This window comes from Mustela erminea, chromosome 6 (genome assembly GCF_009829155.1).
Source record: "Mustela erminea isolate mMusErm1 chromosome 6, mMusErm1.Pri, whole genome shotgun sequence".
Classification (NCBI taxonomy): domain Eukaryota; kingdom Metazoa; phylum Chordata; class Mammalia; order Carnivora; family Mustelidae; genus Mustela; species Mustela erminea.
Window position 1 is genome coordinate 108,863,173 of NC_045619.1, and position 24,921 is coordinate 108,888,093.

The 24,921-nt window shown below is 48.7% G+C and overlaps 1 protein-coding gene, 1 long non-coding RNA gene and 1 other non-coding gene across 10 annotated transcripts in view; 1 reads left to right on the forward strand and 2 right to left on the reverse strand.

The window, feature by feature from the left end:
• Nucleotides 1-384: 384 nt before the first annotated feature.
• MICAL3 (microtubule associated monooxygenase, calponin and LIM domain containing 3) overlaps nt 385-24,921 on the reverse strand; it is a 197,910-nt gene continuing 173,373 nt past the window's right edge. For 3 of the 8 annotated variants that reach the window (XM_032349274.1, XM_032349275.1, XM_032349277.1), the window contains 5 exons: nt 21,324-21,434; nt 19,557-19,650; nt 4,007-4,106; nt 3,751-3,824; nt 385-3,653 (listed from right to left, as the gene is read on the reverse strand). In XM_032349274.1, the coding sequence (XP_032205165.1) occupies nt 3,469-3,653; nt 3,751-3,824; nt 4,007-4,106; nt 19,557-19,650; nt 21,324-21,434 (564 nt within the window). In that variant the 3' untranslated portion in view covers nt 385-3,468. Of the gene's footprint in view, nt 3,654-3,750; nt 3,825-4,006; nt 4,107-6,576; nt 6,643-14,550; nt 14,602-19,556; nt 19,651-21,323; nt 21,435-22,782; nt 22,834-24,921 lie in introns of all 8 variants that reach the window. The other 5 variants (XM_032349276.1, XM_032349270.1, XM_032349271.1 and 2 more) reach the window with 4 other exon arrangements.
• Nucleotides 4,104-7,288, forward strand: LOC116594200. The gene is made up of 2 exons (XR_004287096.1): nt 4,104-4,392; nt 7,180-7,288. It is a non-coding gene; the product is annotated as an uncharacterized LOC116594200 (long non-coding RNA).
• Nucleotides 16,319-16,509, reverse strand: LOC116594655. Its single transcript, XR_004287361.1, has one exon. It is a non-coding gene; the product is annotated as a U2 spliceosomal RNA (small nuclear RNA).

Genomic DNA, 24,921 nt, shown 5'->3' on the forward strand with positions numbered 1-24,921 from the left:
AAGGACAGAGGCCAGGGTGGCAGCAGGACTGGCAAGGAATGCTGCCAGGGGCACAGGACCACACCAACTTGAAGACTCTTGCTTTCACAGAACATGCTTCTTCTCTTTTAGAGGGTAACTGGGGCCTGGTTCTGAAGAACAGCGTCTATGACACTAAGTTGTTTTATGCATTTTCTCAAATGACAGCAGTTGATGGCTGAGCCAGGATACTATGGAGTTGTGTTCATTAAACAAGCTTGTACACACACTCATACATGTGCCAGACATCTAAATGACTTGAGTGGACACCATCTACCTGCAAAAGGCAGGTGCTGGAATGTGGAACTACATCCTGGCTCATGGCCAAGTCTGGTAAAATGACTTAAGAAATACACTCTGTATTTCTTTGAAAAATTTTTATTGCGCAGAAAATGGCCCATTCCCCTTTGCAGCTTGGTTATTACCACCTTTCAAATGTTTTCCTCTGAACTCTAACTCCTGCCCCACTGAAAAATTTCTTCTCTTCTGAAATGAAAAAGAATAACCTATCATTGCTGGTCAAAAGCAACTGGAAGATGGTTTCTGGGGGCAAAAGCCCAAAGACATCACTCAAACAGGGTGAGAACCCCACACAGAGGCCTGCAGACTCAGGAATGGAGATGCCTGCTGCTTTCCCTCTGGTGATGGGGAGCTGGTTGCCCATCGTATCGGCCTTGTGTTTGGGCTCACTCAAACTCTGGCATTTCATTTCCTGCATCCCCTGCCTTCAAGGGGACTTCAGTCTGGGGAAGAACAGTTGCCTGGAGCTGCATGCGTTTCCAGAGTTGGAAAACATTTCATGCAGCATGTCACCAGGGTTCTAAAATAAACTGCAAACTAGTGGTTATAAAATGGGAGCTTTAAAGGAAAGGTGCGCTGCAAGAGCTGGAAGGAACACTGTGGAGAGTGGAGAACCAGGGCACATGTTGGAGGCTTATGGATTTTGGAAGCTTCTCTGGAAGGTCTTCAGTCCCCTTTCTAGTAATCGCAGGTCACCGGGTGTGCTTCACAGGAATGCAGTAGTGTTAAGAGGCTAACCGTCCAGGCTGGCAGTGGGGCGCACGGTCCCATGTGGCATTCCCACATGAGGCCACTAACAGCATCTCCCTGCGGCCCCATCCTGTAGCCGCCACTTGGCACAGCACTGCCTTGTTCTGGGGTTTGCAAAAGCCTCGAGGGATGGAGGCGGCTCTTTGGGGGGCTGGTCCAGTTCCGGTGGCATTCAGGAGACGAAGAGGGTTAGGGACGAGGCCACACAGGCGATGAAAGTCCTGTCTCAAGTTCAATTTTACTGGAAGGCTGAGGTTTAAAGGAAGAATCTAGAACACCCTCCTCTTGCCTTGTTAAGAATAAGAATAATTGTGGACACTCCACCTCATCGGAAAACAGGAAGCGAAGGAGTCAGAGCTGTGACGGTTGCTAGCAGCACCCCTCCTGCGTTTCCACAGGAGAGCCATGGCAGCTTTTGGACAAAGTGAAGGGTGAGACAGGTTCTCTGCTCCTTTGTACTAGGAATGAAGGTTCAAGTTGAGGCATGGTGGGGCTCCCATGGAAGTGCCAAGGTTGGCGCAGACACCTGATCTAGGCTGCCCTGAAGAGCTGCCAGGCCTCTGTTAACCCTCCACCAGCCCCTCTCCACCAGAAGTCCACCAGAGGCCCCTTCCAGACTGGCCCCGCCCAGGCAGGAACCCTCCCTGGGCTGACTGCCTGTCAGTCACCAGGTCTTCCCCACTCTGGCTCTGTGAGCTAGCCGGATGATGTCGGTCTCTGGCTCAACTATGAGAAATGAGCAGTTTGACTCAAGGAGCCAGTTCCATGGTGTTCATTATCCCTGGCCTTCCATGAAGATAGGGTTACACAGGAGGTTTGGGGTGGAGTCAACTGTGAGAGACCAACCTCAATTCCAACATCTGCATCTCTGTCTGGTTGGCTATGAGGCTGGGCTGAGGGAATTCTCAGCAGCCAGATGGATTACAAGGTCCTGGCACACACTGCCAGCCTGGGAAAGGGCTCAACTTTCATAATAAATGTGCTGAGGGGAGGTGAAACCCTGGCACTAAAACGGAGAAAAAAAAGTGGGTTCTTCAGAGCCAGGGTCAACAGGAAGAGGCGAGTGGCATCTGTGCCCTTTGGCCTGGCCTCCAACAGTGCTGAAATGTACCCTTAGACAAATGAGTGGTGCAGACACGAAGTTTGGTACCACAGTGAGGGTGGGCTGGGTGGAGGAGGAGGGGCGGACACCCAGTACAGGAGGGGACAGGAGAGCTAGGAGCAAGAACCCACGCAGGGGTCTCAGCTGCTCCCTGATGCCAACTGGGTCAGTGACACTCTGAAGAAGGCTAATAAATAGACGGCTGGGACAGTGTTCAGTCAGGTCGGAATGGGACCGTGTAGGTGGACGCGGCAGACACACCCGTCACTCCCACACCGGGTGCCAAGTGATCAGTGTCTCTAGTAAAGATATAAAAAGGAAGTTACTTCTTTTCAAGTATTAAAAAAATAAGTTAATTGACAAAAAGGGTCCAAAGCGGCTGAGCATCTTGCTAGGCTGACAGCTTCATCTCAATGTGCAAACACAGGAAAAATGTCAGGGAAAAAGATAATCTCCTACCCCGACGTGAGGCGCTGAACGGTAATGACGCCTGTCTGTCAAGTGGGGGCTAGAAATTCAGGGCCTCATCCTGTCCCCCCAAATCAGTATTTTCCAGTGTGAAAATTGTTGTGAATTCAAAGCAGAATGCAGCAGTCCACAGGCCTCTCAGGTCAAAGCCAGAGAGAGGCCTGGGGCGTCTGGCCATGAGGGGTCCAGTGTGCGGTGCAGGGGGCCGGGGGGCAGACCCCTCCTGGGTCCTCCTTACTTGCAACATGAATTCTGGAGCCAGCCCATCTCCAGCTTCCCCTGTGATGCTGGGGTAGGTGCTCACCTGCGGGCCACTGCCCCCCTCCCCGGGCTTGCTTCCCATCTTGTCCCCGTCACCGGGGTGTCCTCTTCATTTCTTTGGTGGTGCTTCAGGAAGCATGAAGAAGATTGCCGCCCCTTCCGCTCCATGGAGGTGCACTCTGGTGGCTGTGGTTTTGACAGACAGCGAGCAGATTTCTTCTCTTGTCTCCTCTTGTAGAAGGAGGAGCACCAGCCACTGTGGAGCCTCGGGGAGCAGGCAGGTTTTCTTTATTCCCACTTCACGTGTCAAATATTCCTCTCTCTCTCTGGAGCAGGGAGTCAGGGTGGGCCCCTTCCAAGGAGGCTGAGTCACCTCAGATAATCATCTTCAACTGGGGTTCCCCAGAGCATAGACCTTGACCCACTTTTCAAGAGGCACATAGACATTTGCATGTAAACTCCCAGGAGGTGCCAGGCCTTCTGAGAGATCTTTCATCTGGGTGGTTTGGAAGAACCCAGCCTGGGTCAGGTGGATGCCACAGACCAGCCAGCCGGAGCACAGCTGGAGCTCAGGACCAGTTCAGGCTGAAGCCCTTGGACAACATGACGGCCTCCAGGTCCTTGTCCTCTTCTTTTTCCCGGAGTCGCTGCTCCTCGAGCAGGGCCACGAGGGCATCTCTCTGTTCCACCACCTCCAGCATCTCGTTCAAGATCTTCTTCTCCTCTGACAACTCCTCCTCAGTTTTCAGGTGATCTGGGCAGTGGCCAAAGACATTAGGTCTCTAGGGCCAGGAGGCAGCAGGCCCACACCCAGCTTTCCCCGGTGGTCCCGAGTCCTGCTCCCCGCTTACCTTCCACTGCCATCCGCTCCCGTAGTTCCTGCTGCAGTCGGCTCTGCCGGTCTTCCAGTTCCAGCTCCCGGGCACTGGCATTGGGGAAGGGAGGGGGGCGGGAGAGGGGAGGAGGAGAGGAGAGAAGGAGATAAGCACGGTGACTTGGGAGCCATATCTCCTCATCCCCTAAATTAGGAAGAAGCTGCACTCCTGCTGTGACAGGGGCTGAGCTGATGGCCCCCCTTGGCTGGGTCCCCACCCAAAGGCTACTCACAAGATCATCAACTCCGACTCGTAGCGCACCATGGCATTCTTCTCTTGCACCAACTTGAACCACTCCTGCATCAGCTTGGGGTCATCTTTCTTGCCCATGCCTGCCAAGAGAAAGGGTGCGTCAGGTGCAGCAAGCGTCTGCCGTCTTCCCCGGCCGGCAGGAGTCATCACACAGGGGCAAATGTGCAAAGAGAGCCGAGCAGGATGCTGCCGGAACACTCCCAAGCCAGGTCCAAAGTTTGCCTACAGCCATGGAAGGGGGGCGCGGTGCCCCAGAGTCTAATAGAGTCTGTGCTCTCCACCTCTCCTTCCCAGGCCCAGCCCACACCCTCCCAGGAACCTGATTCCAGACTGTCTGGACACCTCCTGCTCAATGGATTGCTCTTGGTAGGTCTGAAGTGCTTTGTCCTCTCTTTACCCTTTTCCCCCACTCATTTCCTATCTGTATGGTACTAGCTGGGTACTAGATCTGCTTTAAGAAAAGCAGTCTCGTGAACCAGGCAAATGCAAGTTTATAAACTGCACTTACCCCTCCTTTGAAAGTACCCTCACTGACCCAGCTCCTGCCCCTGTCTGGGCCACTGGTACTGATGTCTGCCTGTTTCTTTAGTTCCTGGTCAGGGAGATGGCTTTTCTCAAATTGTGGCTTTATTGGGCTTCCTGACAAACGCTCCCCTGAGGAATCCTGCATGGTAAATGCAGTAGTACCTCCCAGGATGGCTGTCAGGCTTCTCACCAAGAGCAGAGAGAACAGCCACTAGGAAATCAGGCAGTGCTCTCTGCTCTGACCCAGCAGTTTCTGGGGCTAGTGCTCTGCACTAACACATAGCTGAAAACTCCATCTCCATCAGTGGCAGCCTGACCCTGTGGGGCTTAACTGAGGCAGCAGAACAGTAGGAAGAACTTTCCAAGGAATCAGACCACCCAAGGAGAGAACAAACTCCTTTTCCTTGGAGCACAAAGAAGCTCATGGCAATAGTGTGGTCCTGCCTAAAGCAAAAGACAGACTCTATCAGTGGTCTTCAATATTTTTGGATTTCAAACCATTCTGGGAATCTCAGGAAATCCAGGGACACTCTTCCTAGAAAAATACATGTCTACATGTCCAACAATTTTATACAGAACTTCAGGGTGTTCGTGGGCTCCCTGAAGTTCCCCTGTGGGTCCCAGGTTAACAGGCACTGGACTGGGAGATCTTTCCAAGTGCCTTCCGTTTTATGACTCACTTGGGTGGATGTCCTATCCTGTTAAGACCAGACCCAGAAACATATGGAATATACCCTCAGGTGGGACAACGCTCCTCTGTCAAGCTCCTTACTCACTGTTTTCCTATATTCTTCCCACCTGACTTCCTTGCACACTGTTCAAAGACAACTCTCTGCTGTGTTGTTTGCTTGACACGCAGGAGGCCCAAGCCAGTTAGTCAGGGCCACACTCTGGAGAGGCAGAAACGAATAGCACTCACACAAGCGGGGGTTAGTGTATGCAGAGCCCAGGTACATGTGCGGCTGTGCTCCCAAGGTGGAGGCCTGTCCCTGAGTCCTACTCTGCAAGGCAGAAACTCCCTCCTGACCAGCCGAGCCTGCCTCTGTGGAGTGCTGGAGTGTCTGGGGACGAAAGTTCTCCTTACCCGACCCAATAGACTTGGTCCTTTGGCTTTCAGAGCAGCCCACAGCTCAGTTCCATGCATTCCTTTCTGAGCGTCTCTGCACAGTGTGCCCACATGGCATGGAAGATGGAGCCCTGAGGCATGCAAGCTGTCCAGTGCGGCAAGCTGGGAATGCACTGGGAAGTCTCTCCCTCCTTCCCGCCTCCCCATGAGCAGGGACAAAAATTCCACTGGGAGACATCTGAACACTGCTCATGAGCTATGGTAGAGACCGTTCACAGCTGATGAGCAAAGGTATATGGCGGGGTGGGTGAAAGTCAAATGTGAGCGCCATGAAGAGCAGGGTTAAGAGGTTAGCAAGGGTTAGTCACGACCACACTCCCCTTTCCCCTTCCCACATGCCTTTTCAACAACAATCTTATCACAACAGACTTTAAATCAGACAAACTTAAAAAGAAAATACACACACACACTCAGCAAGACACAGGGTAGAGAAGTTTGCATTTAGTGGTTTTGTTTGTTTGTTTTTGTTGTTTTTGGGAAAAGAACTTGCGGGTATTTGTAGACCAGTCTTTGTAAGGACAGTATTCCTCGACTCCACCGATACAAATCTCTGCCACACAGGTAGGAGGTTCCTTACCCGTGTGTCCCCTCTATCTGCTCGATTTGAGTCTGAGAAGTCCCACCATGAATGGTGGCACAACATCATGGGATGCTTCAGCTATAGCCTGAAAGGCCAGTACCTGGAGGCTCTCTGGTTTCCCTCTGTACCCCAGTCCTCCCCAAGACAGTCAAAGGGATACTGTACCTTGTAAGAAACTGCCACATACTCATGGAATTTTGTAACAAGGCTATCGAGTGTCAGAGAAAAAGAGAAATAGCTGGGTTTTGGGTCCCTGTTTGGCTAGTGTTGCTATGACCGCTGAGAGGCAGTGGGGATGAGGTTGGGGGAGTTACGTTACCTTCCTGGACACAGCAAGGGCAGAAGGAGAGAGGTCTACGCCGTGGAGTCCCGCCACTGGGCTCAACTTCAAAAAGGACCAAACAAGGAAAAGGAGGAGAAGGAGACGAAGAAAGACAAAAAGGAAGAGGAGGAAAAGGAGGAGGAAGAGGAGTTTGGAAGTGGAGAGGGACAGGGAGAAGGTGAAATAAAAAACAAGCAGAGGACAAAAAGCGTAAGAAGTGAGAAAGGAACAACAGGAGGAAAAGAAAAAAAATACAAGAAATGGAAAAGCAGAAACAAGGGAAACAAAGTCTACAAATGAATTAAGTCCTTTTTTCAGCATGGAAACTGAACAAGGGCAGACCCAGGCATCAGGTGTGTGGCTTAAAAAAAGAATGCATGTGCTTCCTGGCAATGGTGGGAGGCTCTGGGGTTGAGTGGGTTGCTCCTTCTTCCTCTGTTCCTTACTGTGAGGGTGGAGACATTGGGATACCATCATATGGTAGCCTTTGGGTTTTGGGTGTTGGGTTCCCTCCTCAAAAATGCCCAAAGCCCCTGGGACTGGTCAGCCTACCTCTATGGAAGAGTCCATGATTAAATCTGTGCCCAACACTGCTCCTAGGTTTGCCGGTGATAATTTCATGTCACCAACCAAACCCGTGTGAAACATTCTACGATGTCACCATAGACGCATGCGCTCCACATACAACTGGCCTTGGAGAATGTAAAAGGTGAGGAGGGGTCTGCCACCACTAGATTACCAGGCCCCCAGAAAGCAGCTCTGAGTCTATGGAGGTAGCACCTCATCTGGGGAAGGCTTCCAGGGCCCACTCTACAGTGCTGTGAATTCTGAGCCAGGACAAATTGAGGGAAACATATCCACACAGAAACGACTTCCCCTGGTCCGCATCATATCCCCCCACCATGTACCAGGGAGAGCCAACCACCCCCTTTTCTTCTGCCCCTCCATCTCCAGAATCTCCAGAAAGGACTCCAATAGCACAGCTGGGGGAAGGCTGTCACACTTTGGACTGGAAGACCAAAGGGGGTGAGCTGACAGGACATATCGAAAACTCACAGTAACAATGCTGGTAAGAGTCATGGACGGGGCAACTGAGAGAAGACAGGGCGCAGAGAGACATGCCTAGGACTGAGGGAGACCTGACAGTTACTCAGGGAGAGGGAGAAGGGGAGGAGCCCAGCAAGGGACCATCACAGAACCACCAGGGCACACAGGAGACACAGGCTCAGAGAAATGGCCTCAGGACTGTAGGGAGCAGGGGTGGTTTTAGGATTGAAGCAGAGTTTAAGAAATAGCTCTGTTTCAGTCAACAGGAAGGCCCAATAGACAACCTACTGGCCAAGGAGCCCTTCTGCTTTGCAAACGCAGGTACCACATTTTCCCTTTCTTTTTAACCCTTTCTCATAGTGCTTTGTGCACAGTGAATCTGGTGTCGGGTAAAACTTCAAAACTAAAGCCAGAGACTTGTTTGTGGGTGTGCATGCGTGTCTACAATGTTGATCACATCCAGGGTTCTAAACAAATGTGGCTAGGGGAAGGGAGAAGGGCTCCTTTCTCTGCTCAGGGCTGATCCATATCCAACCTTCCTTGTTTCAAAGTGTAGACTCTATGGCGCTCAGAACACCTGGACAACTAAGACAATGGCGATGAACAATGTCTGCGGCTTCCCGGTACTGGTGTTATGCAGACAGACCGGTGTGGGGTGGAATGGTGTCCACAGCTGTTAGCAAGGGATGGGGACATGATGCACAGCCAGCATAGTGGAGCCCATGTACTTGCACATATGTACTTTCTGGATGTCACAAAATGTAACTTTTAGTTCCTTTTATGTAGACCACATCCTCATACACCCTTTCCAATACAGAAGACAATACGAGATAACAGGATATTCAGAACAGAAATTTGAAAATGAAATTAGTAAGGGGGACATCAGGGAAAGGAAGTGTTAAAAAAAGTATAAAAAAGGAGAAGGCATTGTCATAGTAATAGACAGAACGCAGAATGAGAGTGGGCCACCCCTCTGAGAGGAGCTGGGCTGCGCAGACAGGATGCACGGTTAGGACTATCTTCTCCAGACTTGCCTCTGCGCTCCAAAGTCCAAGTAGTAATGTACACTACTTTTATAATCAGAAAAAATACCCAATAAATATTGTTTTAAAAATAAGAAATCAAGGAGAAAAAATCATTTAAATGAGGGGAGTTCTGCTAGGACTTGAATCTGAAATGAGCACACCAGGGAAACACAGAGGTGCTGATTTTGAGTGTAATTTTTTTGCCTTTTTTTGAGATGTGAGAAATAGATGATTTGGTCCACTAGTTCTAAGAACAAAGATGTTGTCAAGCTTGTGGCAAACACAAGTCTTTAAAACTTTTGTTATGATTATTTTAAGATGCCAGGGCAGTAGGTTTCTGTGTCTTTGCAATGGGTACCACAGTGATCACTTCTCCAAGTATCCCTGTGTTCCCTGGACCTCAAGTCAGACCATCTGAGCAAACCCAGAATCTGGTCCTGGTTGGAGGCTTCTCACCATCAGTTCTATACTCTCATCCTCGACTGCTCTGCCTGCCCTCTAGATGCTGCAAGCTAGCCTGCCCCACCTTCTATCTTGGCAGCAAACTGAACACCACAGGTTTCCTTTTGGCACGTTCTTTAGTGCCACTCATCTTGACGTGGGGGCAGTGCAGATAGGCCACTGACAGCACAACGTAGAGTCAGTGTGCTGCATGTGATACACATGAATCCTGCTTTCATTTCAAAACATGCTCACAAGTGCTACTTCGTCTGACCCTTACCCTGCTCCCGGGTGGCTACCTGGCCAGGTGTACCAGCTCTATTTCCAAAAGAGGGCTCTGAGGCTCCGAGCAGTTAAATGTGGCACTGCCTGACTAAACCCCACATCCTCCTTTCCCATTCTGAACCAAGAGTCTGTCTGCCCTGTGGAAATGGCCCACAAAGGCTCGAGGCAAAGCTAACAAATGGTAGCTCCTGGAAGCAACCAGGAGATGGAGGAGTCCCATGTAGACCCTACTCAGAAGGCCAGTCCTGGGAAGGCGGCAGCATCAGCCTTTCCTTCCGTTATTCTGCAGAGGCTCAGAGAGATAAGTGACCTTGCTGGGCACGCGGTGAAGCTAGGACCTGAATCCTAGGTTGGGGGTGTTCCCCATACTATCACTTGGCCCTGACCTGCCGGGACACCTCACTCTAGGCCCTGCCTCTCATGTGGTCCAGGGCTGGTCTGGGAGCAAGCTGGTGGGTCAGTCTCAAGGATTCCTGGACAAAAATAAAGGGGATGTTTAGGTCTGTTCTGGAGCTCAGGAACAGCTGTGGGCATCTGCCTCAACCCAGGTACTTATCTCCTCCTACCATACAGGCTCCCAGTTCCTATTGTTGGATAAAGGAGCCCTCACCCCAGGGTTAAAGCTTGAGTCTCTACTGATAGCACTTGGTAGATGAGGATGAGGGTCTAGACAGATGGGATAGGGACAAATCTACATTCCAGAAGTACCAGCATGGACTGCTGTATTTCCCCATGGGATCATGGTTATAGTCTAGAAAGTGATAGCCTTGTACTGTGCACTAGAGACATTATGAGGAAAATGGGCTTTTTATAAGCTGAGCCATCACTTACAACTGCATTTTCACAGGAAAAGGCAGGATTCCAAACAATTACCTCACAAACACCATAGAAATATCATCCTCTCATAGACTCAAAATAGTCTCCCCATTCCAACACCTTTTGATACACTTTTTGATAGCTTTTTCATGTATGAAAATCCATAAAGTAGCCCTGGTTAGACTACCTCCTTTCAGCTACATTTTTTGGAAAATCCCACATAAAGGAAGAGATCCTTTTCCACTTCCTTTTGGCCTTTGAACAAGCTCCAAGGTGTCCTGGATAGGACACAGGAATGCTTATTTCTTGGTCCTATTTCGTGGTTCCATTTTCCTGCTATGGTAGCCCTGGGCCTGTCTCTGTGGGCCAGGCTGTGCGGCCGTCATCTTGCCTGGGTGGGGGCTCTCATTTCTCAGCCTGGTTTTTGACAGTAATGCCACTCTATCTGTGGATAGCTTCCCTAGCACTGTAGCATAACTTTTTTTTATAATTCATGCTTACAGATACAACCAGAATGTTTTTTATCTTTTGGTAAGGATCATCAGGGGCATCACCTTTCATATCCAAGCTCAATCTACCAGATTAAACTTCTAGAGAGTCCAAGACTGGGAGAATTTCTTGGTGATTCAGGGATAAGGAATGAGGCTTTCATTGATGTTCTTTTCTGTGTAGTTGAGGTTATGTAGCTTGAAGCAAGGTAAGATTGACCAGATGTTTGGTTGTCTGTTCCATCTCCTCAGTATCAATGCCACGCTCTGACTTGAGGCAGGCAGCTTTTGCACAGCAAGGATGACGCGGCCAATTCCAAACCCAGAGGGAATCAAGTTGGCTAGTTTGCAATGCTGCTGAGTTGTAAGCACGCAACATAATAGGGTGGAAGGCTTCTGGTCTAGTAGCCCCAGTCTACATACATAGCCAGGCCTAAGATGTGCCTTGTGTTATAAAAACTCAGTGTAGAATGAATCTCTAGGTTGGGGAATAACTGAAGCCCCCCACCAAAGAAAAGGAAAAAAACAGGTAAGGATGGAGATCTAATATGTACACTTAGAAACACACACACACACACACACACACACACGCTAAAATGCTGGATTTGAAATCTTAAGAATTTTAAAGTTCCTAAGCAAAAACAGCAAGGCTAATAATGAGCAGACCAAACAGACAAATAAAAAAATGTACCAACATCAAATTAAGGAAAGCAAATAAAACAGGAAGGGAGGGAAGTGAGGAGGCCTGGGCTAGGCCTCCCTGTGCCTCTCATCAGCAACAATGAAAGACCTTCAGGCCTTTCTGTTACATTTCTAAACTGTTCCTATTCTTTCAATTTCCCTTTGACACATACAGGTGGGGAAATCTTCAAAAATGAGAAATTAGGTATATATTTTAAATTGAAAGTTCTTTTGGAGAGAGGCCATTTTTATCTAAGGATTTCCAGTCATCTATCTGTCCTAGTGCAACAAAACGTGGTGGGTGGACCAGTTAGGGAGAGCCTGCTCAGTGTCTGGAGAAGAAAAGGGAAGGGGAGTGAGGTCACCTGGGGTCACCTCTCTGGTCCAGGGTTCACTATGTGTCTTTCTAATGGTGTCTTTTGAAATCACCAAGATTCAACTATGTGAAGAAGATATCTTTATTTTCTATACTCTGTGGCTCAAAAAGTGATTTTTTTTGTTCGTTTGGAAAAGAGAGAGTGCACGTGCATGCGAGGGTAGGAAAGGGCAGAGGGCAAGGGGGAGAAGCTTAAGCAGGCTCTAGGCCTAGCATAGAGCCCAATGTGGGGCTTGACCTCACGACCCTGAGTTCATGACCTAAGCTGAAATCAGGAGTTGGACACTTAACTGACTGAGCCACGCACGTGCCCCCAAAAGACTTTTAATATAGGTCTGGAACCTTAAAATAGTTAGCTGAGAGCCACTGAAAGATCCTACTAAAGCGACAGAGTTTACTGGGCAGAATGTAGGGCAGGGATCAGTAGTCTGGTCTCCTCTGGGCAGGGTATGGAATTTTCAACACCTGGACACTGCCTGGAGCTTTGTCTCATTCAACTTGAGAACTAAGATTGGTGCTGGGTCCAGCAATGGGTTGCCCTGTGGCCTTGTGGGGATGTAAGAGGAGAGAAGCAATCAGGCTCTACAATTCAGGCACCAGATTTCAAAAGGGCAACCCTCCATCCCCCCAACAACGAATATTACCAAGTATTTTAAGAATGAAGCATCAGCAGAAACCAAAAAGGGACCTAACTCTGGCATCTGTTTTCCTCTTGGAGCTGGGCAGGAACAGGGGCCAGAGGGTCCTTGATCTGTGCCTGGGGTATAAAGGACTACCTTCAGAATGGACGGTTCTTTCCTGCTTCATTGGCTGGATAGTAACAGCCTCTGTGTGGTGAGTGGAACCACAGAGAAGTCTAAATTTAACACTGAAATCATACTGAGCTGGCAAAAGAGGAAGTACTGAGTTGATGAGAACCGAGTAGCAGGGGCTAGAAGGCATTTGATGGTGACATATTTTATAACTCAGAAGATACCCCAGGGTTTCTTTTTTCTACTTATTTCCTTTTCCCCTGAAATCTGTTGGAATTATAAATCTGAGAGGCTAGTAGCTATCAAGGCAGAGAACTGAAAACAGCCAAGTACATTTCCTCCCTCAAGCATGGGGTAAAGAAAACAAAACTTTAGGCACATGAGGTGATCAGTGTGGCAACAGATCTTGAGCTGGAGGGAAGATGAATATAATTGTAAAGAAATGGGTTTTGACAGTTTTTTCCAGGAGATTCTGAATTAATGAGACTCTCTTTCAGACACAGGAGATTCCTTTTGGATTGACATGAACACTGCCCCCCAACCCCAGGGCATGTTAGGAGGAGATGGGAAAGGGAGTCAAGGCTATTAGACAGGAAACAGGATTTGTTAAGTGGAATGCAAGCAGCGGCCCTTTTACAACATCAGTGGCCACGAGTATGAAGTCTCTGAACACACCAGAAGCCCTGGGCAATGAGGGGGTTTGCAGAGGGGTGGGAATCTGTGGCAACCTGGGGATGGAAAACTGAGAGCAGAGATGAGCAACCCAACCTACCTGAGGCCAAGAGCCTGTTCCCTTAGTGCTTGAGGTTCTCTAAGAATATGGCACTGTCATACAGTAGGGATCACAGAATTAGGCCCTTTGCTTGTAAATGAAAGTGACTCTTAAAAGGATGGGATTATGGCAAAAAATGGCAGAGAATAATCTTTGCTGGTTCTTCTGTTTTAAGACCACTTCTAGGCAAGGAGCCTGTAAGGGGAGGTGAAGAGGTCGGGCTGCTCATCCCAGGAGCCTGCAGCTCCCCTGGCTAACCTCAGGAGCAGCGGCATGGCTCTCCTCTTGACAAAACTGCCCAAAGTCTAGAAATGAGACTCATGGCTTCATTACCACTCTAATCTAAAACAAGTGGTGAGCTCTGTACAGCCAAGACTTCAAAAATGGTGAATTCCTTTAAGGTAGTGGTTCTCCTGCTTTAGGGGGCATGAGAATCACCTGGAAGGTCTGTTAAAACAGAGAACCAGGCCTCACCTCTAGAGTTTCTGATTCAGAAGATCTGGGGTAGGGCTGGGGAATTTGCCTTTCTAGTAAGCTACCAAGTAATGTTGCTGATGCTGCTGGCCCAGAGCCCACACTTTGAGAACTACTGCCTTAGAATTTTCATATGTTCACTGAAAAGAACAGCAAGTAAGTTCCATGACACAAAAAGGAGGGAGGGACATTATTATAGCCATCTGTCAATACAGCCTCAAGTTCAGTGAATTTGGGCATAAATCATAACTGACATGTTTCCCACACACTTGGATCTTTTAGGGGAAACATGAACACACCCTCATGAAAACAGGTGAGGCTGAATTCTCTACATGTTTGGCTTCTGAGTTATGAGTGGCAGGGAAAGTCCTACTGGATGTGATTTCTACAAGTTATAAGGAATGGGAATGAGATCAGGGCAGAGGCCATGTTTCGGTGGGGGCAGGGTGTGGACAGAGAGAGAGGGAAAACCAGAATGAGTGCATGTGAGTGCGTGTGCATGTGTGTTACTGTCAGATGACTAAACAGTATCAGAGGGACCGGGATGCAGATGAGACACAGATGGGTAAGGGCAGGTGAACTTCCATGATAAAAAACTAAAATACTGTGGGGAAGCAAAGGCACTCTCAAATCTCCCTCTGGACAATGCGGAAGATTCAGCACGCTGCTCTAAATGAGCTGGAAAAGGGCCTGTGCTTTTGCCAGTTGGTTATCGGGTTGATTTCTTCTTGTTGTTTGTGAGCAGGGACCGGGGACCGCGGGTGGGAAGGGGGTCAGCAGGGTTAGTGCCAGCAACAGACGCCGCTATACATACCACCCAGATGCAAGTCGATGAGGTCACTGTAATAAGACTCTCCCCAATAGTCTACAACAAGGAATTGGTGAAGAGAGAGTTACTGGATCAGATAACCCTCTTGTGCCCCCAGACCCAAAGCAATCAATGACATGAGGCATAGAAAACACGGAGATGCAGCAAGAGGGCGAGGAGAGACAGCTGGAAAGCATGCATCTCTCTGGCAGTGCACTACACACACACACACACACACGTGCTGCGGCTGTAAACTCTCTGGTGGTGGAACAGAGAGCTGGCTAAACCCATAGGTGATATAGTAAACCACCAATTAACCACGTGGCTGCTGTCCGTACCTCTGAGCAGTTAGGACAGGACAGAAGGCCTTGGCTTTGCTGGGAGTCCTGGCCTGCTGGAAGTCAACTGTATCTAACGAAGACTTTTTAAAAACTCAAGGGCACATCAGGGGCTACTTACTACTTTTGAATATTAGCAGCCCCAGGCTGAGGGGCCGAAGGCGAGATGTGAACACTGTAGGAAAGCTCTGCAAGGTCACCAAGCTTTAGGTTTAAAAGCAGTCAGAGCTCCCCCAAGAATTCACCAGGGACCCCACGGCTCAGCTGTCAAACTCCTTGCGGAACCGCTTTTATTGGACAGGTTTGAGATGAAGGAGATCCTGTTTCTTCTGAGGTTAGGCTCCAAATTCAGTCAGCTTCTCTTTAAAAGCAGAAGTCACTATTTGCCCTAAGGCTCTTGGAGGTCTGCCGGCCTCAGGCTCTCCTTGCCTTTCAGCTCCACGGGGCTGCTCAGCAAGGAGGCTGCCTTCTTCACATGCTTGAGATGCAGAGCTTGGGCACTGCTGAGGGGCTGGGCTTGGTTGGGCAGTCCTCCTCCTCCCAGAATCATAAGCAAATGCAGAGTACAACAAAAGGCAGCTGCACCTCGTTACCCTTTGCCTCCAGATCTCTCAGTGTGCATGCTGATTCTGACAGCTTTCTGTTCCACATGAGGGATCCCCCTTTAAGAATGGCCATACCACAAAGTAGAATGTAATTCTGGAATGGTTTTTCAACTGGTGCTCAAGGCTGATGCAGTAGATAAAACTTGCAACGTGGTTCCAGAAATAAAAAGGGCTTCTCCGGTACTCTAGCCCAGAAATCCCCGCTGCCCTAGGCTTGCAGGCTCTGAACCTAACCACTATGGTCCAGATACACATGAGCTTTAGACAGATTGAGAGCAATCTCTCAATGGATGGCAGGTCTGCATCAGATCTCTCGTCTGGAAGGGCAGCCTGGCCCCTCAGAGAGCTACGGAAACTGGGGTGCCTTGAGCGAGGCAGGATGGCAGGCTCAGTCAACTGTGCACCCTCAGGAAAGGGGCCAGCCAGCATGGCTGGAGACTCCAAACTGCCATGCTCAGCTGAGATTATCTCCTTAAGGACTCAGCCAGGAGCAACCAGACTAACAAGAGGAACAGAATGCAGAAGCAGGAGAGAAAGGACAGCCAGTGGTCACAGTTCATCCTCAAAGATGAACTTGGCCAAGTAGGAACAGGGCCACTGGGACTACAGACAAGAGGCAAATCTTACAAGGGAGGTACTTAGAATAAGAAAAGGAAAAAAGTATGTCTGGAAATACATACATTCTTATGGTAAGAGCTGCTATATCCTGAGAATTTCCCAAATGCCTCATGGGGAAATTTAACGGAGCCACCAAAGTCTGTCTTTAAAAACAGGGCAAATCTGTATCTGGATGAAGGGTTTTTTTTTGTTTGTTTTGTTTTTTTACCCCTGAGGGGATGCACCATTCCTGGAAATATGGCAATACCAGGTCAATGAGTAGAGTGGATGGAGCAAGCTCCTATTCCATCTCCCTGCTCTAAAAATCCATTTAATACATTGTCCTCGGATAGAGGATGTATCAGATATTAAACTGATAAGAACAGATATAACACTTGATCTTAGCCAAAAGGCCGAGAAGCAATGGATGAAGGTGTTTTGATATAGCTTTGCTTATAAGAATTCGGACTAGAACAGTGGTTTTCAAACTGTTCTGCGAGACCCTTGGGTTCTTTGAGTGCTATTCCAGTGATCTCCCAACTACCTGACTTGCAAATACATTGAACTCCTTTAATTCTTACATAAGACACATCACATTCAGAAGTCTGCTATGCCGATGTTAACCCACTAAAGACCATCAACATGTCCATCTGTGCTATCAGGGAAACTCGCTTTTCTGAGGCTCTCAGGACCAAGTTTCCTCTGCCCTGCACATGCAAGGATCTGTACTCCCTGAAAATGTGTTAGGGAAGAGGCTATCGTTATGTATTTATTTAAGTTCTGCCTTGCAAGGAGCAAACAGCTGTACGGGGCAGCACCCTGGGGAACCATTGTGCAGGGAAACCCAGCCTGTCGGAGCCGCTCCTGTCACATTGCGGTCCTGGAGGAGGGTAACATCCAGGCCGTGATAGCACAGCAGAGCTGGCATTTGGGTTTACTGCACGCTTGGGAGACTTTCTCTAGATCTACTCTTTATAAGGAATATGAACTGCTGCTTGATTTAGTAGTGAGTCAACTGTGTAAACAATTCCTACTGCTCCCACCTTCGGCTTCTGAGATGGAGGTGACTTAAACCACATGTATCCTGAGATCTCCGAGTGAACTGTTCAAACACTGTTGCCATTTCCGGCAACTCCCTGTGTCAGGATGTTCTCTACACTGGCCCTGGGGATGGACCAGAGGCTGAGGCCCATTATCACATGCAGTTCTCTACTCTAACCTGTGTTTCCAAATTGGTGCTCATCAACATTCCAGAGTGGTTCTTTTTGATTTAAACTTAAACTCACAATTTGAAACAAGTTGGAAAACCACTGACTTAAATGAAATCCTGGTTGTTTATTTTTATGGCAAGGTAATTATCTAAACAACTAGAAAGGGGAATTTTGGCAAGCTCGCATACCAGTCTTCAAAGGAAGCTTCTATGACCCCCTGGCAGTCAGCAGCTTGAGTAACATGGCCTGTTCTAGACAAACTGAAGCAAGGCCACAGTCTCGAACCGCACAGCCTCCAACAAGTACAGAAGTGCTTTGCGGAAACCATTAGCCCTGGGGTGGCCCACCTGAACCTCAGAACCCCATGAAGAGGCAGCGCAGGCTGTCTTCCTTGAGGACTTGAATGAAATGGAGGACTAATAATGAAATGGAGGTACACAAGCCTACTGAGTTACTCTGACTACGTGTTGGAAGATCTACCCCTCATTTTCCATTTCACAGAAGTAATCTGTGGGGAAGGATAAGAAGGCTCCCTTCTGACATCTGCAAGAAGAGAAAGCCACGGGGGTAGGACCCTGTGAGTCCTATTACAGTTGGGGAGGGCATCCCTGCTGGGCTTAGGCTAACTCCCTCTGGGTGGTGAGGCTTAACTCAGGAGGCCAAGGAAGCGCATGCAGGGCAGGGAGTCAAAACAGGGATGGCGAGGGACATCACAGCTTCATCTGGAAGCCTGGCGACCCTCTGAGGTGAACCCGAATCTCCACTCATCAACATGGGCCAGTGCTTGCCTTGCAGTCACACGTCCTAGGCTTTTGGCTTACAGGCTGCTCAGTGGTTCAACTTTTTGCATCTCATTTGGTGGCTTCAAGCAGTAACTCCGGCATCAGGTAAGGCACAAAACCAAGAACATCACATCCTCATCTTTCTCCCCATGCCATCTCTTCACCTGAAGGTTATCACTGAGTCAACTGTTCAGCTGCAATACCTAGGCCTTGAAGGGCCCGGAAAGATCTTCTTCTATGCCCGCACCTTTGCTCCCACCCATCCATAGAACAATAAGAATTCATCTGGACATCTGGCACTTCCTGTGAGGTCAGCTCAGTAAGATCCGAGATGGGGCAGCAACTGGCCCCATTCCTGCTGCCTCCTACTGGTTCTTCAGTTTACAGAGAGCCTGCCTGCCAGGAGATGTAGCGCCCTGTCCCTCTGCTACGCTAGGTTAAGGGATAAGGGGTTACTTGCAAAGTCAGGTCACCTCCTTTCTTTACCCCCAGCCTCACAAACTGATTGCTGACCCTGGAGGCCTGTGCTTTCTACAAAGACAGGGAGGTTTCCCCATCCAGAGGTTGGACCAAGACTCATGAACTCTTGAGAAAGCAGAGATCAGTCACTCCGTGCCTGAGTTGGGCCTGTAGTTGGGGTTGGCCCACTGGTTTGAAGGTCCTGAACCAACAGGGCTTCTTCCTGACCCTTGGGACCAGGGATGACTCAGGTACTTCTTGCTTCCGTGGGCCCCACTGTGCTGAACCCACCTCACAGGCTTCTTGGATGAACAGTGCTTCACCACAGAGCACTACATTTGCAGCTCTTCCCTGGGCACGGAAGCCACTGAGTGTGTGACCCTCAAAGCCATTCCCGTGTCTACCTTGTGCTGGCTCACCACCATCCCCCGAGCCTGTCCCTTGCTCCGAGTGACCAGCTTCTGGGAGATACAGAGCCCGGATTCACACTGGAGGAGGTGGTGAGGGCTCTGCGGGGCATGTGTCCTCCCATTCTCTGAGTCTGAGTGGGAGAGGGAGCCCACAAAGCTAAACACAGGAGGTGGTATGGGAAGCCGGCTGGGGGACCCACTCATGCAGTTCTGTGATGGCTCCTTGTGGTACAGCGTCCCTCATACCCAGCTCTTTTCTTCTAGAGGAAACGAAGGCAGGGAGGGGGAAAGGAGGAAGAAGAGAGGAGGCGGCCCAGTGCTTGCCATCAACATGTGAAGCGGACTGAGAGTTGGTTCTACAGATAAACAGCAAACCCTCCAAGAGGGCAGAAGAACAAGTCCAGGCCTTGGGGCAGTCCCAAACGGAGAGGTTTTCCTTTTCTTTTGCTTAATAGGAAGCCCCAGTCTCAGTGATGAAGGGCCCCAGAGAACCCTGCTGAACCCAGCTGAATTCTACACAGGTGACAAAAGAGTAGGCTACCATGGGTGGGTGGGGGCAGGGCCTTTCCTTTAGGAACAAACCCCCTCACAAAGGAGACCCAGACAATACCTGCTTCACCACGGAGTGCCTTCTCCACGGCAACCCCTCTTTCCTCCAGCTGCCTCTGCTTCTCCTCCACCTGCTCCAGCTGCCGCTGGATAATCTACAGGAAAACAGAACAGTGTGAGCGCCCCACTTTCTCTCATCTCCTAGCTTTCAGGAGGACAACTAAACTGTACAAACACGAACAGGAAGAGAAACAAATTAGGTCTGAGCGCTGGAAAGGCTTTGGTCCACAGGCATTAAGCCCGGAGTGGGGAGGGAAGCCCCCCTGCGTCGAATCCCCCAGGGCCTGTCGTTAGTAAGCACACAGCGTGTGGTGTCCGTGTCTCGGCAGGCAGCTCAGACCCTGGAGGTGATGTCAGCCCCTGCAGCAGGGACTGAGGTACTGCATCCTAAGTACTGCCAACAGTGAGGTTGCTAAAGCACTTGTAGGGGTTCCTAGAGCACACTGCAAGATTAAAAAGATTAAAAAAAAAAAAAAAAAGGTTAAAAAAAAAGGTTAAAAAAATCTAGAAGATTAAAAAAAAATCCAGAATGGAGCAGTGTGCTAGAATCTGTGGGGAAGCATACAGTGAGAAGTTTCCCTGTGCTATGGGGGAACTAATCATGGATACTAGAAGGACATTCAACCCCCAAAGCAGCAGCCCATGACATATATCTGGAAAATGGCACACACAAAATGAAGTAAAATCCAAGGATCCAATCAGTGCAGAGAATGTGGATACAGAATAATGTTCAAGAAAAGGACTAAAAGACTGGTGGTTTCTGATGCTTGCTAAACATGAAAATTCAGAGAAATACCTTGGTATTTGGGTTTGCTGTTAATGTTTTTCGTTGTTTATAGCTTTTGATTAGTGTACTGATATGAATACACCTATATATACACAAACTTATTACAAAACCTTATTGTAATATTCTTTTTTTTTTTAAGATTTTATTTATTTATTTGACAGACAGAGATCACAAGTAGTCAGAGAGGAGGAAGCAGGCTCCCTGCTGAGCAGAGAGCCCGATGCGGGGCTCGATCCCAGGACCCTGAGATCATGACCTGAGCTGAAGGCAGAGACTTAACCCACTGAGCCACCCAGGCGCCCCTGTAATGCTCTTTAATACTTTATAAAAGGAATTATTTTTTGTTTCAGAAAGAAAATCTGGAATGGTCTAGGTTCTGTGAGGCCTGAAGACAGAGGCTGAGGCCTGGAGGACAGCTCTGACCTGGAAATCCCAGGCCCAGCAGAGGCTGACAGGTCATAGATGGCCTCTCAAGGACAATCCTCACAACTGAACTAGTAGACTTCACAAGGATGACACCAGAGCAAGGAATTTAGGAAGAAACTCAAAGCCCAGCTCTTCCTTTTCTATCAAGAACTCCATAAAAACAAGGCTTCTGTAGTTTCATCAAGCCAGAGGCTTGTGACCTGACACATTGGGGCTGTCCTCTCAGATATCAGGGACACCCCGTCTACCTCTGTTCTGTCCTCTTTACCCTCCCGAGTCATGGGCAAAGACAAGCATGTTGGAGAGAACGCTCTTTCCCACTCAGGAGCTGTGGCCCCTCCAGTGATCTTTTTTTTTTTTTTTAAGATTTTATTTATTTAACAGAGAGAGATGACAAGTAGGCACAGAGAGAGAGAGAGAAGGAGGAAGCAGGCTCCCTGCCGAGCAGAGAGCCCGATGCGGGACTCGATCCCAGAACTCTGAGATCATGACCTGAGCCGAAGGCAGAGGCTTAACCCACTGAGCCACCCAGGCGCCCCCCTCCAGTGATCTTACCTGGGCTCGGTGTAGCCGCTTCAGCTCCTCTTGCTTGGCTTGTCTCCGAGCTGCCTTCTGCACACGCCGGGTCAGCTTGGCGTTCAGTTCCTCCTCTGTGTAAGTTCTTGGCTGGAGAGAATGAGAGAGATTTCCTCAGTGATGTGCAGCAGGCCTGGGCATGGAGAGCACTTCCCCTTGGTCGGAGCTGCCTTTCAGCAGAATGCCCATGGGCAGACTCCCGGGCTGCAGCTTGGCCAGAGGCTTCACTGACGCTTGTCCTTGCTGGAGCCCTAACTGCTACAGGGTACAGCTAAAGCACCACAAATGAGATACCTCCCCGCTGTGGCAGGGACAGGAGGCTCAGTGGGGACCAACAGCTAGGAAGTTAAAGGGACCGAGGGTCATATGCTCCTTTATCACAGAGATCACCTATTTCCAATGGAAGGATGTCGGCTCTTTTTAAGACTTTCTGGAGGTAAAAATATAATTAGTTCCCACAAGCCTCCTGCTTCTTGAAGGCATTCAGGGAAAGAAAAAAGAAAAATCAGGATCCTTTTATTTTCTTGTTTAGCATCAAATGCCAATTCCTTCAGACGAGTGATATTTATAAGGTTCTCTAGGAAGTAACATTTAAAAAAGTAGAGAAAATGGGGATGCTTCTATTTTTAAGTCTGAGTGCACCCCAAGCTAACTAATGTGGTCTGAAGAAGGGATATCCGGAGGTGAACTGGGACAGCCCCCAGGGTCTGCCCAGGGGTAGCAGTCAGCTGCTGAGAGAAGGGAGGAGGTGGTCTGGCAGGGCAATTTCAGCCCCTGCTAGTGAGCCCTCAGGAGGCAACAGGCCAAACCCAGGGCCAATTCACGGACACAACCGCCTGAGCAGCCCCACCTGCAAATGTGGGCACTGAGGGTGCAAGGCAGGGTCAGATGCCTTGTGTTAACACTGAGCAACCACCAAGAGGCAAATGCTGAGGGGTTTGCCTCTATTCCTAACATCTTCATTTCCTCCGAGGGAAAAAAAGAGAGAGACTTTGATAGATTTGAAAAGAGACTTCCAAATTCAACTCAGGAGTGTAGTCTACTAATCTTTATTTTAAGAGCTCAAGGACAGTGGAGGGCCAACTGAGCAGCTAAGTCCTCAAGGAACATTGTGCTGTTCTAGTGCCCTAAGCACTTCCCCTTGCAGTTCATGGAGCTGAGGGCTCACGAACTCCCCAACCCTGTGGTGCCCAGTCCCCAAGGGGCAGCCCTGGAGTGAAATGACCACATGCACTCCAGCCAGTCAAGAGTAGGGCGTCTCCCCTTCCTCTGCCATGACACAGCTAAAGAAAGTTCTGCTGCCAGTGTTGGCTACTGCTCCATGCATGTGTGAACAGTTAGTGAGGATGTGGCCGGAGGGCCAGGGCTGGGCGCAGCTCCGGGTGGTTAATCACAGACACGCATGCAACAATGACCAGCCATGGCCATGAGATACTACCTTTGATGCATAGGATCTCCTGAATGCCAAGGCGAGTGGTACATAAATCGACTTTTAAGGGGATGGCAACGGAAAACAAAACAGAACAGTAATAATAACAATTAAAAAATTAAAAATAGAACACAGAAATGGAGCAAAATCAGAAGTTTAAAACAAACAGGCGAGACTAAAGACTAAAACATGTGATTATTTTTCACAATGTCACACAGGACTGCGTAAGTGAGGGACCTGGGGATACAGATACTGCAGCAGAGTCTCTGTGAACCCTGGTTTTGAGTAAAGGATTGGGTTCACTTTTCTATTGAGAAGACAGCTTCATCCTCACTATGCCCTAAACTTCTCTTCTCTCTTCACTGTCCCTTGTACAGCATAAACTAAAGCTGTATAAATGTATGGTTACAGATGCCATTTCTCCTTCAGTAACCCATCTGCCTGTGGAAATTCAGACGACTTCTTTCAGCCCAGTGGGAGGGTGGGGCACTGGTGATGGGAAATTCCGTTGCCGGGCACACAGAGACAAAGATACAAAGCAAACCTGATGTTCTCTTCCAAAAGGCTCTCTCCCGGCAGTGTGGGCCAGGTGGGTTCCTAGTGGGCCCCCCAGAAATCCTGGGTGGGGGTGGGGACCATTTCTTGATTATGCCCAGTGAAAGGGCACTGATAATAGCCAAAAATATCTCAGGCACATATGTCTGCCTCAGACTGACTCATCTCTCCCACAAACAGAGTGAGAGGATGAATCTCATTATTAGAACAAATCAGCTAAATGAACAGAAGACGGATGAGTTCCCCAAACCACATGTGAATCACTCCATAGGAACTATGTAACCATGACCTAAGGAGTAGCACTTAACGTCTGCACCTGCGGCTGTTGTAAAAAGTAAAGGGAGTGGGGGCAGTCCCTGACTGGCCTCTGGCAGAGGAGGGCAGGTACCAATTCAGCAGAGGCAGCGACTCGAGGAGAGAAATCATGACACATCTGTGGTGTGCTGAGAGAAGCTGCTGCTTCTGCTGCGACACGGGGACTAGGGCCTGTCCCAGAGCAAAGGCACATGCCTGTGGCTGTGCCACAGATGTTAAGACGCATGCATCACTTATATTTAAAGTTAGCCTCAGGCAAAGAAAAGAGGCAAATGTGAATGATCTTTTGTTGGTAGTGTAACAGGTGATATACAGATTTTGTCTGTATTATCTTAATTTTTCTAAGTTAACATTTTAAATAAAAGTAAGTTATTTTCAATTTTAGGTGTTTTTTTGTTGTTTGTATTTTATTTTATGTTATTATTATTTTTGTTGTTGTGTTATGTTAGTCACCACACGTGTTATAATGAGCATTGGGTGTTACACGGAAATAATGAATCACTGAACACTACATCAGAAACTAATGATGTACTGTGAAACAAAACTCAGGCACTTGTTTCCCAGATGCCTGACTCAGAGATGGGTCTGTGAGGCAAGGGGAACCACTTCCCGCAGATGCTCCCTCCTGACCCCGTGGTCCCTTTAGGGGTCCCCACTCCCTTCACTTCCTGCTCTGAAAATTTTCAAACCTAGGAAAAGTTGGAAGAGAACAATGAACACCTTTGCTTAGATTTGCTAAACTTGACCATTTTGCTACATACTTGATATTATACATATCTTTTTGTATATATTTATATATAATCTTTTTATGGGGGCAGTCATTTGTAGGCATTTATTTTTTTTTTTTAAAGATTTTATTTATTTATTTGACAGAGAGAAATCACAAGTAGATGGAGAGGCAGGCAGAGAGAGAGAGAGGGAAGCAGGCTCCCTGCTGAGCAGAGAGCCCGATGCGGGACTCGATCCCAGGACCCTGAGATCATGACCTGAGCCGAAGGCAGCGGCTTAAACCACTGAGCCACCCAGGCGCCCCTGTAGGCATTTTTTGTGCCTACAAATTTTAGCATGTACTTCTTGAGAACAGAGACATTTTCCTACATGACTACAGTACCTTAATGTCTTACAAGCAACTTAGCATGGATGTGGTAACACTGCATATCTACACATACTATACCATCTGTGACCAAATTCACTTAATTATTCCAAAGTGTCCAGCATGGCTATTTTTGTTTTCCTGTTTTAGTGTCCATCCTTGAGAATACAGTGTCCACTCTCCCC